The following is a 16,675-nucleotide window of genomic DNA, read 5'->3' on the forward strand; positions in this document are numbered from 1 at the left end:
ATAACTTATTTACAGCTGTTATATGGACAGAAAATATTACACCAGGATGATTGACATGTCACAGTATTGCACATGATTGTGAAGCTGAATGACATATGTTCAGGGTTAGCAGTGTTTGTTGTAGAGTCTGACAACAGCAAGAAGGAAAGACCTGCAAAACCATTTAACCATTATTAGTTCTAATGAAAATCAAAAGTATATATACTTCAACTTTTTTTGGCATATAGGTGGCGATTCCGATTCATGCCAAACCATCAGCATTTCAAAAGTTATAGATTTATTCAATAATACATTTATTTATTTATTTATTTATGAAATAGACACAATTAAATGATTTGCTGTATTCTTGCCTTTTCCAATGAGTAAAAAAAGAAGTAAAAATTATATTTTCAAATAAGTGTTTGTGTAATCCAGGGGTGGGCAAACTACAGCCCGCGGGCCGGATCCCGCCCGCAGGGCCTTTCAATCCGGCCCGCCAAGCTTGTCCAAGTAATATTTAAAAAAAAAAAAAAAATCTTTTTCAATAATAATAATAGATATAGCCGCAAGCGGCAATGATCGGCCCTCGCCACGCCGCAAGAGGAGGGGGCGCTAACGCGCCCCAATTGTCCATTTATTACGCCTACTGCTGAATCTGTGACGCTGTCACATCTTCTCCCCTTTGTTTTACCATCAAAAAGCAATTTTATTTTGAATTCTTGGCAAAATGTGCGGCTTTGCCGCACAGACACCGTGACTCTTTGAATAAAAATGCGGATAACTTTTGATGGTCCTAAAGATGAGTCTCGCCAAATTTCAGGTTAATAGGGCTAACGCCCTGGGAGGAGTTCGTTAAAAGTATAAAGTGTAAACATGTTCTGGCGATTTTCCCATTGGAATAACGTGGGAGGTTTTGGTCATCGCTACAGCAAAGCCATAACAATTATGACATGGGTCTCATTGACATTTTTGATGAGGATGCCAAAATTGAGGTGTGTCAAATTCCATATAATTTCGCAAAACTAAACATTTAACCTCCATATAAAATCTGTGCTGTGGCGCCAAATTAATTTATTTCACTTCAAGTAGGTTTAGGGTAAAGAGTTTAACAACTGATTCTAATTTGACGCAATTCGGACTTTATATGCGCAAACGGCAGCAAATTTTAAATTTGGGAGATTTCTGAAATTCTAGCTACAGTTTGCGGCTTCGCCGCACAGAGACCGTGACAGGTTTCAATGTAATTTGAATAACTTTTGATGTCCCACTCCTCAGTAGCATTTTCACAAAATTTCAGCTTTTTAGGGCCAACGAACGCCCTGGGAGGAGTTCGTAAAAGTACGACGTTTGGAAAAACTCCTGAGTCATGCTTAGCCAGTTTTGAACCAATATGGCCAACATTTGTTTGGGTGGACGGCGTTAATAATAATAATATTTTTTACTTCTCTTGTCACCATCTACCTCTGCGCCAAATTTCATGATTCTACGATCAGATTTTTTTTGGGTCATTTCCTATCTCTCAATGCATTTTCGGTACATTTGGGGGCGCTGACGCGCCAATTTTTTTAATTTTAGAAAAAGGAAATAGCCAGAATGTAGAGAGGCACGATTTTTAGAGGTGTGCAAATTTTTGTGACTTTTTGTCAATGTTCACTGGGTGAAAAGTAGGGGGGTTGGTCCCGAGAAGAAAGAAAGAAAGAATAATATTCCGATGCGAAAACAATGTTTCCCATTTTTCAAATATCATAAACTATACATTTTCGGAAAGCGCTCGCGCTTTCCTACCTTATAGTGTGGGTCCCTGGTCACTGACGGGTACTTTCGTTAATTTTGAGTGGGCTCCGCCCACTTTGTGTTTTTGGCCCTCTATACAGTAATAATGGTCAATTTTTGCATTACATGCTTATATGCACGGAACATGCAAGAGATGGGGAACGTATTCGTGAGCTACTTAGCGCAAATGAGTGCTTTATGTACGTGCGCACTTTCCCTTACGGGACTAATAGGCCTCTCGCCAGCTTGTGGCGCTCGGGCCTAATAATAATAAATCTTTTATTTGTATAGCGCTTTTCAGGGACCCAAAGACGCTGGATGCCCTCAGGCATCTGTCTGCACGTGTATCCTTAACACATATGACGTGAAATCAATTAAATAATAGATTCAATAGCCTAAAGAGTCCAGAGTCTCGCTCTAAAACCTACAAACCAAATCAGAAATCTGGTGGTAATAATGGACTCAGACTTGAACTTTAATAGCCACGTCAAATCAATAACATCAGCAGCTTTTTACCATCTAAAAAACATTGCCAAAATCAAAAATATAGTGTCAAAACCAGATTTAGAGAGACTTATCCATGCGTTTGTCTCCAGTAGATTAGACTACTGTAACGGCCTGCTCACTGGCCTCTCCAAACGAGCTGTAAAACAGCTGCAGTACATCCAGAACGCTGCTGCTCGGGTCCTGACCAGAACCAGGAAGTATGATCACATTAGTCCTGTTCTCAGGTCTCTGCACTGGCTCCTGTGGCTCAGAGAATAGACTTTAAAGCAGCTCTGCTTGTGTACAAGTCTCTCCATGGCCTAGCACCAAAGTACACCTTGGATATGTTAGTGCCATATGAACCATCTCGGACTCTGAGGACCTCAGGGACCGGCCTCCTGCTGGTGCCCAGAGTCAGGACAAAACATGGGGAATCTGCGTTTCAGTTTTATGCAGCTAAAATCTGGAACAGTCTTCCTGAAGATGTGAGACAGGCTTCTACTCTGACAATGTTCAAATCTAAGCTAAAAACAGTTTTGTTTAGCTGCGCATATGACTGAAAGGATTTTTTCTTTGCACTCTTCTCTTTTGTTTGTGATTTTATTAGTTTAGAAAATCAGTTGGATTGATAATTTTTAATTTAGTTAATTTTATTGTATTTCTGTTTCTGTAATTTCTTTGTGATTTGAATGCATTTTCCTGCTGTGAAGCACTTTGAATTGCCTTGTGTATGAAATGTGCTCTACAAATAAACTTGCCTTGCCTTGCCTGTATTTGACAGAAAAGTTATATTTTATTTGACATTTCATTTTTTTGATTTTTTTTTTTTTCACACCAATGATGGCGGGCCGGCCCTCCGCTACTTGCCTGGATTCGAATATGGCCCTCGGAGGAAAATGATTGCCCACCCCTGGTGTAATCCCTCATTCGTCCAGAAGTGTTCCATCGGAGCAAAAGATTCAGTTGTAGTCATCTGAAATGTTGACACAATTTTTGATGAAATACCTTTTAAATATTGAAGCGTTTCCAACTCTTCAACTAATCCTTAACTTATTCCACTTGTTTCTTACTTTTGCCGTGTTCCCCGTTTCTGATTGGCTGAGGGAAAATGGGTGGAACAACAAGATCCAGCCCCCATAACTGTCACTTTCCAACCCACCCACACGCTGAAAATTGACACCCCACAACACTGAGCAGAGACATGGCGGAGAGCAAACTTCAGCTGGACTTTCAGGCATTTTCTTGCCCCATTTGCTTGGATTTACTGAACAATCCGGTGACTATTGGTTGTGGACACAGCTACTGCATGAAATGTATTGAAGGCCATTGGGAGTGGGAGGAAAAAAACGGACTCTACAGTTGTCCACAATGTAGGCAGAGCTTTGTGCCTAGGCCTGGTCTGGTTAAAAATACTGTGCTGGGTATTTTGGTGGAGCAGCTCAACAAGAGTGGATTGGTCCAATCTGCTTCTTCTGGCCACTGCCCTGCTGAAGAAACAGATATAACTTGTGATATTTGCATTGGTCAGCGACTAAAAGCCATCAAATCGTGCTTGCAATGTGTCGCTTCCTATTGCGAAGTGCATTTACAGTCTCACTATCAGTCCGATGCTTTGAGGAAACACCAGTTGACGACGCCATCCGCAAACATCAAGGAAAATATTTGCACCGACCACTGCGAAGTAAAGAAGATGTTTTGCCGAACAGATCAAGAGCTCATTTGTGTCGTCTGTTGCATGGAGCAAAAACACACTGGGCATTGTATAGTTATGGCTGCAAAGGAAAGGGATGTGAGGCAAGCGGAAGTTGAAGCAAGACATCACCAAATTGTGCAAAAAATACAGAAGAAAGAAACAGATTTGGAGAGGATCAGAAAAGAGGAGCTCGAGCTAAACTACAAGGCAGAAGAAGCAGTCGGAATTATGAAAGAATGCTTTACTGGGTTGATTCATCTTGTCCAGGAAAAAATGTACGACGTGGAAAAACGAGTATGGGCCTATCAAAAAGCCGAGGACGCCACGTTTCAACGGCTTTCGGATGAACTGGAGTTGAAGCTTAAAAAACTGAGGATAACCCAGGTTGAACTAAACTCGTTAGCGCAAACACCGGACCATAACTTCTTCCTTCACAAATATGCAACTTTATCCAATGAAATTCCGACACAGCATTTGCCGGTGCCAATAATGGAAATGGAAAATCCCCTACAATTTTCTGACAGAGTGGCTATAACTGTGGCAGATCTAACTGATAACTTAAAGCTCGCCCTAACTGAAGGACTAGCGGAAATATCGCCAGCAGTTCACGAGCAACCAACTCAACCAGATCCAAAAACGAGAGAAGACTTCTTACAATATTCATGCCAAATCACAATGGACTCGTACACTGCGCATTCACAAATCTCGCTCTCAGATGGTGACAGAAGAGCTACGCTTATGGAGGAAGATCAAAAATACCCCAAGAATCCGGAAAGATTTGACTATTACTGGCAGGTGTTGAGTAGAGAAGACTTCATTGGTCGTCATTACTGGGAACTGGAGTGGAGTGGTTCAATGATGGACATCGCACTCGCTTACAAGAGTTTAAAGAGAAAAGGAAGCGGTGACGAATGTGTCTTGGGACGGAACGATAAATCGTGGGCGTTATGCATTGACAAGGCTGGTTATTTGTTCATGTTTAACAAAGTCCAGTTGCGTATCCCAGGTCAGGTTTCGTCTAAAATAGGGGTCTACCTGGATCATGCTGCAGGGGTGTTGTGCATCTACAGTATTTCGGATGCAATGACCCTCCTACACAGAGTCCAGACCAAGTTTACAGAGCCACTGCACATGGGACTAAGGTTCCAATGGGGACTGTATTTCACAAAAGACACTGTGCGATTTCTCACTCTTGAGCAAGACCGTGTGGGAGACTGAACAATCGGCTCATATTTTACAGTCAAGTTGTAATCCTGCAAGATGAAATATAGTTCCATGCGTAGCAGTGGCGTGTTGATAATTTGCATAACCTCCTAGATGCTAGTCGTTTATGCCAACAATGCAAAGATTGATGGTTCAATAAGGGGTATTTCTGTCTGCCTCAGAGCATCTCGGTACCAATGAGTGTGACTCTGAAGTAAATGTACACTAAAAAGTAACTCCAAGGTGCATTACGTAACATTTCTAATTAAGGGTCCGGCAAAAAGGTTCCACAGAACGGCATTAAACTTGTCTACGTGGAAGCAAAACAGAAGACACCACCAGGCCAAGTTACAGGCCGGGGCTCTCAAAGCATGTGGACTACAAAAATGTGACATGACTTTGAAACTGACTAGAAATAAGCCAAACCCTCCGATTTGTACTTTGAGGTTCATAGTGATGGTGATCTGAGCTCAGGAGTGAAGTTTGTGGACGATAGTGTTTGTAAGAATTCCACGAAACATTTACAAATAAGAATCTGATCTGTGGCAAGTCAGGCCCGCTCACAGTAGGAATGCATGTTTGGGGGGCCTTTGAGCTAAAAAAAAAAAAAATGAATTCACTAGTTAGTATTGCAAGAACAATGAACTTTTACATCATGAGTTAGATGCAACAACGTTATACAATTTTGGGAGAGGAATGTTGTTTTCTGCTTCTAGCTTTTGCTATTAAAAACTACAATCCGTTTGGGATCTCCTAATTTCACACGTACAAATTGGACTCCACTCATTTAAGATCAATTTCATTTATTTTATAAGATTCACACAACCAGTTTAAATGATAAAATATTTTACATTTAAAAACCTAAAATCTTAGTGTTTCACAGCTCTCGTAGTCTTCCTGAGGGAGCGAGCTGGGGAGCTGGAGTGTCGTGGTGAGGTCACTGCGTCTTTAATGTTGGCGAGGAGGCCGCGTTTGGGTTTGAGCGGCACCGGGATGATCTTTTCGAGTTGCTCTTTAAGCGTCTCAATTTCTTTGTCCTTTTCAATGTTCTGCAGCAGGACGTCCTCAAGAGATTTGGACTAAAGGGGAAACAAAACAAAAAACAGCATTAGTGAAAAAGTGAATAAATAAAACAAGTCTTGCAGGCAAAATCTAAATAGTGTAGTTACAAATAAGCAACTTAATTATGGCATCTAGTTAATTCAAAACCAAGTAATGTTCCTTGTTAAATTTACTTCACCACAATAGATCACCAAAGCAAATACTTGGTGATTTGGCAATTGATTTAATCAGGTTTAGAACAAGCTGAAATGATCTACTTATAAGTGACTCGTTTAACTTCAAAATTACCAGTACTAATTCATCTTCCCCCCCCCAACTTAAATATTTGTGCTGTAACCAACTGACCATATCCTCTGCTTTCATCCTGAAGGTTTCTGCCTCCAGCGTCTTCTCCGTGAGACAATTTGTGAGCCATTTGTGCCCCTCGGTGAGATCTTTCAGACTTTTCTCCAACGATATGATTAACTGGAAAGCAATCATTTAGAGAAGGCAGAGAAAAGTGGAAAATGAAGGAGTTTAAATACCTCTTGTCTGCTCTCACACATGCTTTCCAAAGCAGACCTTTCTTTATAAAGCCTCTTGCACCTCTCTGTTAAATGTGAGAACATGTGAATGGTTAAGGTTGATGTCAAATGGCCAGACTTTGAAAATACATCGTTTAAGTAAACTTTTAACACCAGTTTTAACAGCTATAATCTTTTTAAGGACGTTTTGGACTGAAAGCTTTAATAGACAAGGGTGAACATGCAGTAAATAGTCTGTTCTTGATGAGATTGGCCCCCACGCTTCCATCAGTCAAAGGTTGTACCACACAGATGTTAAACCCGGGAGACAGGAGACGTGTGCTGTACCTGATGCTTCTGTCTCTTCGGATGGACTGGTCTGAGTCCACTGATCTGTCTTCGCCACTGAACGTCCTCGGCCTTCAACACTCTCCAACTGACGCTTTAGCTCCTGCATCGGGAGCCAAGTTGAGGACGAATCCCAGGTCAGTAGTTCTGTACACTATACCTGGCCGTTTCATTGTTTTGTTTTCGACTCAACAGGACGAACGAATAGAATGCAAGTAAAATCAACGTAGGAAACTTGTGCAAATTTTAAGCTGAGCCCCACTATTAACCATTCAAAAACTATAGCTTTAGGGTTATGTCGGCCAGGGGCCGTTGAGAGTTAAGGAAATTGTGTAAACCCCCCCCTCCCCCCAAAAAAAATGACATCTTTACAATTTGTTTTTAGCATGATTTTAGACAAATCCCAGCCAAATAATTTATACAGGTTAAAAAAAAAAAATAGATCAGCATGAATAAAGTTGGGAACCACAGGCATTTGGCTCACCTTTACATCCCATCATCTACCACCGTTTCACTACTTTGTGAAGCAGCACAAGTTGAAAACAGTAGCAGTTCTACAGTTTTTATAGATGAGCTAACCAAAGTTTAATTGTACAAAAACAAACAAACCTTTCATACCATTTGCATGATGTCAATTTCAAGTACTTTCCAAACTGTGCACAGCCTTAGTAAACGAGATTGCAACACAAACTTACAACATACCTCTACTTTGTCTTGTTCGGCTGTGAACTCGTCCAGCGGGACATAGTCGTCTTCCAGGTTCCTCAGGGCGCTCTGATAAGCGTGCTCTTTGATGGCGTCCTTGTACATCTCAAAAGTGTTTTCCAATTTCTCCTGGTAGCCTTCCTTCAGCTCCTCAATCTCTCGGCTAGCAAAAAAACAAAAATCTGGTAATTTTTGTGGAAAGGCTTGTGAAGCAGATTTTTACCCATTTTGATTAAGATCAAAATAAAAGATGCTGCTGGAGAACATCTTCATAAAGCATTTTTACAACCAAATTTATAATGTTTGTTATTTTGGTGAATGCACTACTTTGTCTATCAGAAAACCTGTCAGCACTTGGCATGTCTTTCGATAATTACTTACTAAATTAGTTGATTTTTCCTCAGTAATCAATTACCTGTGATAATATATTAACTTAAATATCAAATATACCTGCGCAGTTCTTCACTCTCCATAATCTGCTGCATCATGGCGTCTCCCATTTCGTTGCGAATTTCCATTTCCTGGACGAGGTTTTTCCGACGCTCAGCCAATAACTTACTCTTCAGATTCTCGATCATGTTTAGAAGCACCTATAAAAATGTGGGAAGAAAATGGGCAAGTCAATTTCTAACCAATCTGTACCAACCTCATTTTAAAGTTTGTTATAATTGCAATTTCCCCCTTTGAATACTGTACATTTGAAGGTGAAATGACAGACACTAAAACCATTTAATCGAAGGAATCCAATTTTAAGTAGTTTTGAGCAAATACGTTTAACATTTTTAAATAATCCACGGCTTTCAGAATCACAGAAAATTAGTGGCAGTGATTACCAATTTCAAACTATATCAAAATTTGAAGGGAAACGTTTCATAAAATGGGAAGCCGACTAGTCCTTTTGATTCCATCAGTTCTGAGTGATTAAGCATTCGAGTAGTTGCCATAGTGATCAATTCAAATGGGATTCAGTCACAATATGGAGTCCCCAGTATAATTTTGCTTTAATGTTAAATATATTACGTTTTGTGGCATCAGAGACACATCAGCTTCCTCCTCCTCGTCCAGCAGCTCGTCTTCAGACAGATAACCTTCCGGGGAGGGACTGTCTGCCCCGGGACGCACCAGGGGTTTACCATCTCGACCGAACAAACACTGAGCCATATGGACCGACTTCTCTGGGATCACGTGCACCACCTACAGGCAGACAGAGGAAACGCGCTTTGCGTTAAGACGCTTACATTCACAGGTCATTCACAGCTTGACCACTCGCTTAATTTACTGCCCCACATGTAAAAAACTACAAGAAAATCTACATGCGTCTTAATTACCTTTGGAAATACTATAGGAAAGAGATTTTCCAAGGCTCATTTTAGACATGTTCTTTTCACAACATGAGAATTAGGTTTTTTTAATTCTTTGAAGGACTAAAAGTATAAATTCCCAAAAGCTGATATTTTCAATTACTTCAAATTATAAAACAGATGTTATGCTCAGAGTGTTAGCCTTACTTTAATAGTAATATTTTATAGTAGTATAATTTTTAAATTCTTATTCTTAGTAATATTTTGGACCATTACTTTGTACTTTAGTAATATTTTTAACAGAAGTGATGAAACAGATTTTTGGCTATTCCATCCACCTGTGCCCCAATAAGTAGTTACTTAATATTCATTTTGTAGTTTGTTCTGACAAAATAAGTAAAATGATGTATTCCCATAAGATGACACACACTTTCTTATCCATTTCGTCTGATATAGATGAACTACATGACCTGTATATTATTTACTTCTCCCGTCTTTGGTCATTACGTTTGTGCCAGACTGGACCTGTGCAGGACATTTCACCTGTTTGGCCACAGCAGAGAACTTCATAACGTGGAGCGTCTCGTCGTAGGTGGAGGCGCACTGGTTTATGTTCACAATCATTGAGGCTTTTCCTTTGCCGCAGAAGAAAGACTGGAAGAGCTTTGTGAGCTTGCTCTCTCTGAAGGGAATGCAGCTTTTTGATCTGGGAAAATGGAAAGTTTTTTTAAATGAAACATTACATAATCTCATAAGGGGGCAAGTTCTTTATATTTTTAACCAATTTAAAAGTTTAAAAATAACTAATACCTTTTCAGTACCACCATGGGCCCCGCATCACAAAAATCAGATCAGTAACAGTAATTTAGTCCGGACAAAAGGACTTTATGAAAAAAAAATACAATAAACATTTCAACTAACATGATTGCAAACATTATTTTCTTTTAAAAAGCTTCGAGTGAATCATTAATTGATACATAAGTGTAAGTGATTTCATGTACTGAATTCGAGCAAAGGATCATAGTCAATATAGTTTCCTGCCCGACGCCCACCACGTCCTTCACCCGTGCCGCCCACCACGTCCATCACCCGTGCCGCCCACCACGTCCTTCACCCGTGCCGCCCACCACGTCCTTCACCCGTGCCGCCCACCACGTCCTTCACCCGTGCCGCCCACCACGTCCTTCACCCGTGCCGCCCACGTCTTTCACCTGTCGCCCTGATTGTTGCGCAGAGCCATGATGCACTTCCCCAGGGTGAGCAGAGAGTTGTTGATGTTCGCAGCCTCTTTGAGTCGCTCTCCAAACGTCTTTGTCTTGTTGCACCTTTCAGAGCCGGCCAGGTCGCACAGAGAAAACCTGGAGGAAAACAAGAGTTTACAACAACTATGACTATAGTACACCAAACTGAAAGTGGCTGCAAAACAACAAACATTGTGTGATAAACCCTGTGTTTTTGTTACATTTGTCTGGAATGCACGTATATACACACAGATTATTTTTTATTATATATAAAAAATAAATAAAAATAAGATACATTTTAACCACAAATTTTAAAGCATTATTATATTAAAAAAAGGCAGACTTCCACGATTTCCTGTTCCATTTCATGTCCACAATACTGTCTGAAACTATTAGATACTCTTAAATAAAATTGATGTCACTTAAAATTCTTACTCTGAAATGCCCTTCACTGCATCATCATCAATCTTCAGAAGCTTCATTGTAAATATGCTGTGGCTGTAAAATTAAATGGATAGAAAAAATATCAAACGCACGACACAAAAAAAAGTGGAATCTCAGAATCATAACAAATCTATGTTCTTGATCCATTACTGTATTCAAAGTAAATGTACATAGCTTATTTTATGCATTTTGAATGAATATCGCAGCCTTGTGGACTTGCCTTCTACTGGAGCACTGGTTCATTTTAGTGGCCGCTGCACTTCGATTCTTGTTTCCGTATTGCAATATCTTGTTTGCTTCACTCAGATTCATGATGTTGATCCACCTCAGATCTGAAATCATCATTTGAAATATTGCGGGCCTAAAAAGAAAACGTATCAAAAGCATTTTAAAGTACAGCAATGACCTTTTACGTAGGCGTTTCCGGCTCCGTCGTCGCACACCCTCAGGACGGCTCGTTTCTTGGACTTGCTGCATTGCGAGGCCTGGAGGAGGTCGTACACGCACTCGTTGTAGATTTCAAAGAAGGCGACCCACAGGGCAAACTGATCACCGGCCGTCATCACCGTGCCGTCCGTTACCACTACAGAAAGCACATGTTACAAGTAAATGGTCGTTTTCAAATTCCGTTACAGCCTCTGATAAGGGTAGAGGCCTAGGCCAGTTTTAAAGGGGAAATATTGTAGCTTTTAAATATGCAACCACAATAACTTAGAAATGATGCATGTAGGATTCTAAAATGGTTTTAAAGTAAACAAGAGGTGGAGCTAATCAGTTTTGCAGCGTTGAACAGGAAGTCAATGTATTAGTTACTGTTACCAAGCAGTTTTAAATCCATGTCGCCGTTTACAGTGAACAAAATGTAAAAGGATGATCTACTTATGTTATGGTTCAATGCTAAAGACATGGAAAAAAGCCTAATGAGTCTCCTTTAAAATACGTTTTTGAAGATGTATCAAAAAAGAAAAGCCATTGTTGAACTTTGGAACGTTTTACACATGCTGACATTAAGGCAAAGAGATGCAAAAAAATTAACATGTGCCTGTGCTATTGGGTCATGGACACAGAGTCAGTATACTTTTGAACGAACACGCAGTTTGACATTCAGCAAAAATCTCCATTGCTGCTGCATATTCAACCCAACCACACAGAAAATGGCAGGATAATGTCCCGTTCCAGACTACAGATTTCTTTAGTGCCATATGAGTTCCATCAGTATTACAAAAATGAGTATTAGTAATAGACCTACCAGTTTCGGTAAATGATGAACAGGAGGATGAACGACCTCTAAGGCATAAAGCATCACTACCACCACTGCCTCTGAAAGTGTCGCTCTCCTGAAACATCAAGAATGTTATAGAGATGATCTACAATTATCTTTAAAGCAGCGTATAGCGGTAGAATGTGTGCAGATAAAAAGATTAACACGCCCAATTGTAGTACAGTAACATAACAATTATGTTTCAGTATTTAGATGGAGGGAAGATGCCAAAGAAAAAGGGTCATGGGTATCAGGCATAAGGATTTGGCAAGACAGAGGAAAACATTATATTTTGAATGGGAAAATATAATATATTTTAATCAGGAAGGAATCAATTGCCTGAAACCCCTGCTGTTCATTCAGACATCTTTCTTGCTGAAAGACAGGAGTGAAAGCTACTGGCACCATCTTTTAGTCACAAATACATTTGATAATCCGTGTTTGCTTAAAAAAGGTAATTGTTCACCTCTTTCCATGAAGCAAACACAGCGGCCTTAATGCTCTTCTCCTGCTTGACTTGCTCCGACGTGAGAAACTGTGCGTCGTTACGGAGATAAGGTTTCACGTCCATAGCTTCATACTGGTGACCCCTGATGTGTCGAAACGTAACGTCCAGGACACGAGGAAGGATCCCGGGATCCTTTGGAGATCCTAAAGTTGTTTGAAGGTATTGAATTAAAGCTGCATTAGTGGACAAACCATGTTCTTTCTTTGGTTAGTTTAACACTTGCCTTGAATAGTGTAGGTTTTCCCTGCGTTTGTGACACCGTAGCTAAATATCAGGGCGTTGTTGCCGTTCAAGAAATCTGACATTTGACTTTGGACGGTTTCTTCAAACAGCTTGGCCTGGGTGGTGTTTGGGCCAAATATCTAAAAGTACACACGATAAAATTGGTGAAGTACTGCTCAATTTTGTGCAATAAGCAAGTAAAAAGTAGTACGGATACGGGAGCCGAAAAAAAAAAAACAGTCAAAAGCAAAAGTAGCACATACAAATCTACTTGAGTAAAAGTTTGGAAGTGCCCGTTTAAAAAGTACTTCACAGATTGAGAATTAAGAAGCGTTAAATGTTGAGATTGAGAGTTTGTAGAAACGGCGAGACTTTGTAGAATGAGAGAGATTGAGTTTGAAGAGGTTTCAGTTACAGTTGTAGTCCAGTAGAAAGTATGTACCGGTACTACTTTCTACCCCACTACTCCTACTCTCACATGTATGAAAGCAAAACATATCCACTATAAGAATTGACTGCAGCACTTTTACTTTTGTACTTCATTACATTCCACCACTGCACAATAATAATAATGTTAAAGTCAAATTAATAGCCCGAGTGAGTTCACAACACTGACTTGAGTGAAGGAAAACTTGTGGATCGCCATGCCGATCCCCTTCTCGCTGCTCTTCATGGTGGCAGAGCCCTGCGGTGCGTTCAGGGTCACGGTCTGCTCATTTTCAATCACGACACACTCCTGAAAGAAACGAGAACATGGCACCACAGCTACTTTAAAACATGAACGTGATTAACAAGTAACAGTTGCCTTTCTCCACCTGGTCTTCACAGTTGCCGAGCTCGTCTTTAGAAAAAGGCCTAACACGGAGATAGACGCTCATCGTTTGTGGCTCAGAGTCGTTCAGTTCTTGAACCTTGAAGAATATGAATGAAAGCGTTATTCCAATAAACTATGAACAGTGGAAATAACACAAAAACATAGTCAAAACACGTGACTAAGCTGTAAATGTTGGACAGTTGAATAAAGCACAAGATTTCTGTGACATTATGTTGTGGATGCTTGACCTTTTCTGTTGTGGTGGTTTGAGCCAGAGTCATGTCCATGTCCAAAAGCTGGTGGTTGATGCTTTCATCGTTGATCAAATCGTCTGCAGAACTCATCTTGAGCCAAGAATTGGGAAAAGTCTATTCCTTCGTCAGAGATCTAAAATCACTTTAATAAAAACTATAAATTAATTCCAGTCCACAGTTGATGAGCAAATATGTCGTTCTTATTGAAAGCTGGACACGGGCTGAAGTTGGACTGAAAAGGGAGGAGCAGGTTGTGATTACTTTAAATTGCAGGCAGGTGTTCACAGGAAGGTGCATGTTAAGCAGACAAGATGAACAGATGCTTGATGATCAAAGAGTTACTTCAGTTATTTTAATGAAATACAGATTTTAATGTGAATTTTAATATCTTTCCACTTGTTTGATCAACTTGATGTTTCATAACCTTTTAGGCCACTAAGCTTCCCAAAATGCCCCACCTATAGAAACTGGGATTCCCTTAGAGTTAAATGTAAATGGTGCAAAATGTAATATCAAAATCTGATTCACTCATATCTGTTATATAGAACAATATTTCATGCTGTGGCTGGACATGGACCATGATAATGGACCTTGATTTTTTTGTCTTCGCTTGTAACATAGTGAAATGCATCAACGCTTTCTGTTAAATTATTTTCTACTTCAGTTGTTTACATTATGACTCCATACTAAGGAAAAGGCTTTACCACCGCAATTACACATAATACAGAGTTCTCTTTATTACCATGTCTTGTATTAGTTCAGATACGGATCATGACCGTTCTAAAACGGACCAATTGTCCAGCTTGATTTGTCAGATTGTTCAGATGAGTATCTAGTTTTAATACAATTAATTAAAACCCATGCACAGCCTACTTGATAAAATTTATAAACATTTCAGATGACTACTCAGTGATTGTTTATCCAATTTCTACGTTTGCTTATACAGCACAAGCACATTTACACAGAGCCACACCAAAAAACGTTTCTTTTGTTCCTTTTATTGAAAACGTTGCATTGTTTATGCGTCAGCAATGGTGACTTCGACCTCTACACCCGGCTCGATGCTGATGGAGGTGATCTGCTTGACGATCTCAGATGGACTGTGCAGATCAATGAGGCGCTTGTGGATCCTCATCTGGAATCTGTCCCAGGTTTTGGACCCTTCACCGCAGGGAGTCTTCCTGGTGGTGATGCGCAGGGTCTGAGGTAAAAAAAAAAAGTGGAAAAAGTTTTAATACAGAATAGTTGCAACTAATATGGTAGAAGCCATAAATATTACGTTAAACATTAAAGGACTCCTAATAGGTCAGAAAACATACCTTGGTTGGCATACGAACCGGTCCCTTCACCTTCAGGTTCTTCTCCTTTGCTCCACGGATCAGGTCAGCACAGACTATGGAGAAAAAAAAAACGTTTAGCAACAGATACCATAGAGAAAAGTCAAAATGTGTGCCAAGGTGTGGCTCAGAATAGCGTATATGCGTCAACAAGATTAATCTGACCAAAAGTTTATCCTCATAGCGCAGGTTTAGTCACAATTTTATTTATAAATTCAGTGGCTTACCCTTCTCCAGAGACTTGACATTACGGCTAGTCAAGGTGATGCGGATGCGGTGGATGGCGACCTCAGCCTCCACAGGTGCTTTACCAGTGTCTTTGAAAGCCTGGAATAAAATTAAAGAGTTGTGTAGTTTAAACAAATATAGAAATGACCGGACTCTCGGTGTTGCCACGAAACTGGAAGAAGGCTGGAGAATAATGCATTTAAAATTGGACGTGCTTTAACATTACATACAAGATAAACTATACGCTTTAATCATGTAAGACTACATAAGATTAGACTATGTCGGTAGATCAAAGCAATTTAAAGGGTAAGCATGTGAGAAATGCTAAGCAAGTTAAACGTGACATGGCTAGGCTAACATTAGCTAACAGATTTGGAGATGTAGTTGTCCAGTTTGTTAAAGCTTTCTGTGGTCATTATCCAGAAAAAAAACGTGGACAATAATCAATAAAGCTGCTTTTCCTACAAAAAAAACGTACCATTGCTATAGTTCCTGACCGACTTATTCGGAGATAAATCAAGCGAACAGCGGTGAGCCAGGAATGGGCGCCACCAACGTGGGTTAGCTTGAGGAAAGGGACGGTAAAGCGTTCGTCCGCTCAATTTGTACCACACATCCGGGAACTTAGGGCTGTTTCTTCTTTTAGGGCTTAAGATGCGCTCAAAATCTGATACTGGCCTCTAGTGACCATTGAAGGTAGTTCAGTTTAATATTTATTTCAATAGATGGCGCTAAAAGACCATTAATTTAAATAAATAAAAAAGTAAATAATAAATGATTAAATGAAAGATAAAAGCAAATGTGGGATGTACCATTTTCTTCTGTGCACTGTAACTCCTTACCCCATTTCTTATAGCCAATATAGATCATACTTATATTTGATTTATTCTACTTGTAAAAATCTGTATTTGTACCTTAGTTTAAGTATTTTGTTATTGTTTCCACTCTTATTATTGTATTTATTTTTCCTTCTGTGTTATTGTGTCCAAGTCATGGTCCAAGTATTTCCTTGTTTATAATTAAGTTGGTTTTAAGTTTAGATACTCTAATCTTCATGTTGTTCCATAAAAATTGACAATGTATATGTTAAAAAAAACTAAATTGCACCGTTTGGGGTTTGTATAAATTGGAATATGTATTTGTATCGAGCATGGATGACATATGAGAAAAAACATTAAGACAAAAAGTATTTAGTTTTAGTTTTTAAGTTTTACTTGTAGTGTCTCCATATTTTTTGAGACAGATTCCTGAGTACGTCTTAAATGTGCTTATATTGTGAAAAGATTGGACGGAAGTGGCTCATCCAGTTGTTT

At 39.7% G+C, this 16,675-nt stretch overlaps 3 protein-coding genes and 1 non-coding gene across 4 annotated transcripts; 1 reads left to right on the forward strand and 3 right to left on the reverse strand.

The window, feature by feature from the left end:
• Positions 1–3,423: 3,423 nt before the first annotated feature.
• Positions 3,424–5,822, forward strand: LOC140364437 (tripartite motif-containing protein 16-like). Its single transcript, XM_072450566.1, has one exon. The coding sequence runs from the start codon at positions 3,440–3,442 to the stop codon at positions 5,147–5,149; it is 1,710 nt and encodes a 569-aa protein (XP_072306667.1). The 5' UTR covers positions 3,424–3,439; the 3' UTR covers positions 5,150–5,822.
• A 136-nt stretch (positions 5,823–5,958) lies between these two features.
• Positions 5,959–13,956, reverse strand: LOC140364438 (kinesin-like protein KIF20A). The gene is made up of 18 exons (XM_072450567.1): positions 13,792–13,956; positions 13,545–13,640; positions 13,346–13,465; positions 12,731–12,869; positions 12,466–12,650; positions 11,988–12,075; positions 11,145–11,321; positions 10,959–11,070; positions 10,730–10,792; positions 10,265–10,411; positions 9,597–9,759; positions 8,773–8,946; positions 8,203–8,342; positions 7,750–7,915; positions 7,048–7,150; positions 6,721–6,785; positions 6,542–6,661; positions 5,959–6,213 (listed from the first exon to the last, which is right to left on the reverse strand). The coding sequence occupies exons 1-18, from the start codon at positions 13,885–13,887 to the stop codon at positions 6,004–6,006; spliced, it is 2,364 nt and encodes a 787-aa protein (XP_072306668.1). The 5' UTR covers positions 13,888–13,956; the 3' UTR covers positions 5,959–6,003.
• An 823-nt stretch (positions 13,957–14,779) lies between these two features.
• On the reverse strand, positions 14,780–16,000 carry rps20 (ribosomal protein S20). The gene is made up of 4 exons (XM_072450568.1): positions 15,841–16,000; positions 15,362–15,461; positions 15,117–15,190; positions 14,780–14,998 (listed from the first exon to the last, which is right to left on the reverse strand). The coding sequence occupies exons 1-4, from the start codon at positions 15,841–15,843 to the stop codon at positions 14,816–14,818; spliced, it is 360 nt and encodes a 119-aa protein (XP_072306669.1). The 5' UTR covers positions 15,844–16,000; the 3' UTR covers positions 14,780–14,815.
• Positions 15,255–15,322, reverse strand: LOC140365012 (small nucleolar RNA U54). Its single transcript, XR_011927765.1, has one exon. It is a non-coding gene; the product is annotated as a small nucleolar RNA U54 (small nucleolar RNA).
• Positions 16,001–16,675: the final 675 nt, after the last annotated feature.

Source organism: Eucyclogobius newberryi, unplaced genomic scaffold (assembly GCF_026437365.1).
Source record: "Eucyclogobius newberryi isolate DKJ021-1_F unplaced genomic scaffold, fEucNew1.0.hap1 SCAF_18, whole genome shotgun sequence".
NCBI classification, from domain to species: Eukaryota; Metazoa; Chordata; class Actinopteri; order Gobiiformes; family Gobiidae; genus Eucyclogobius; species Eucyclogobius newberryi.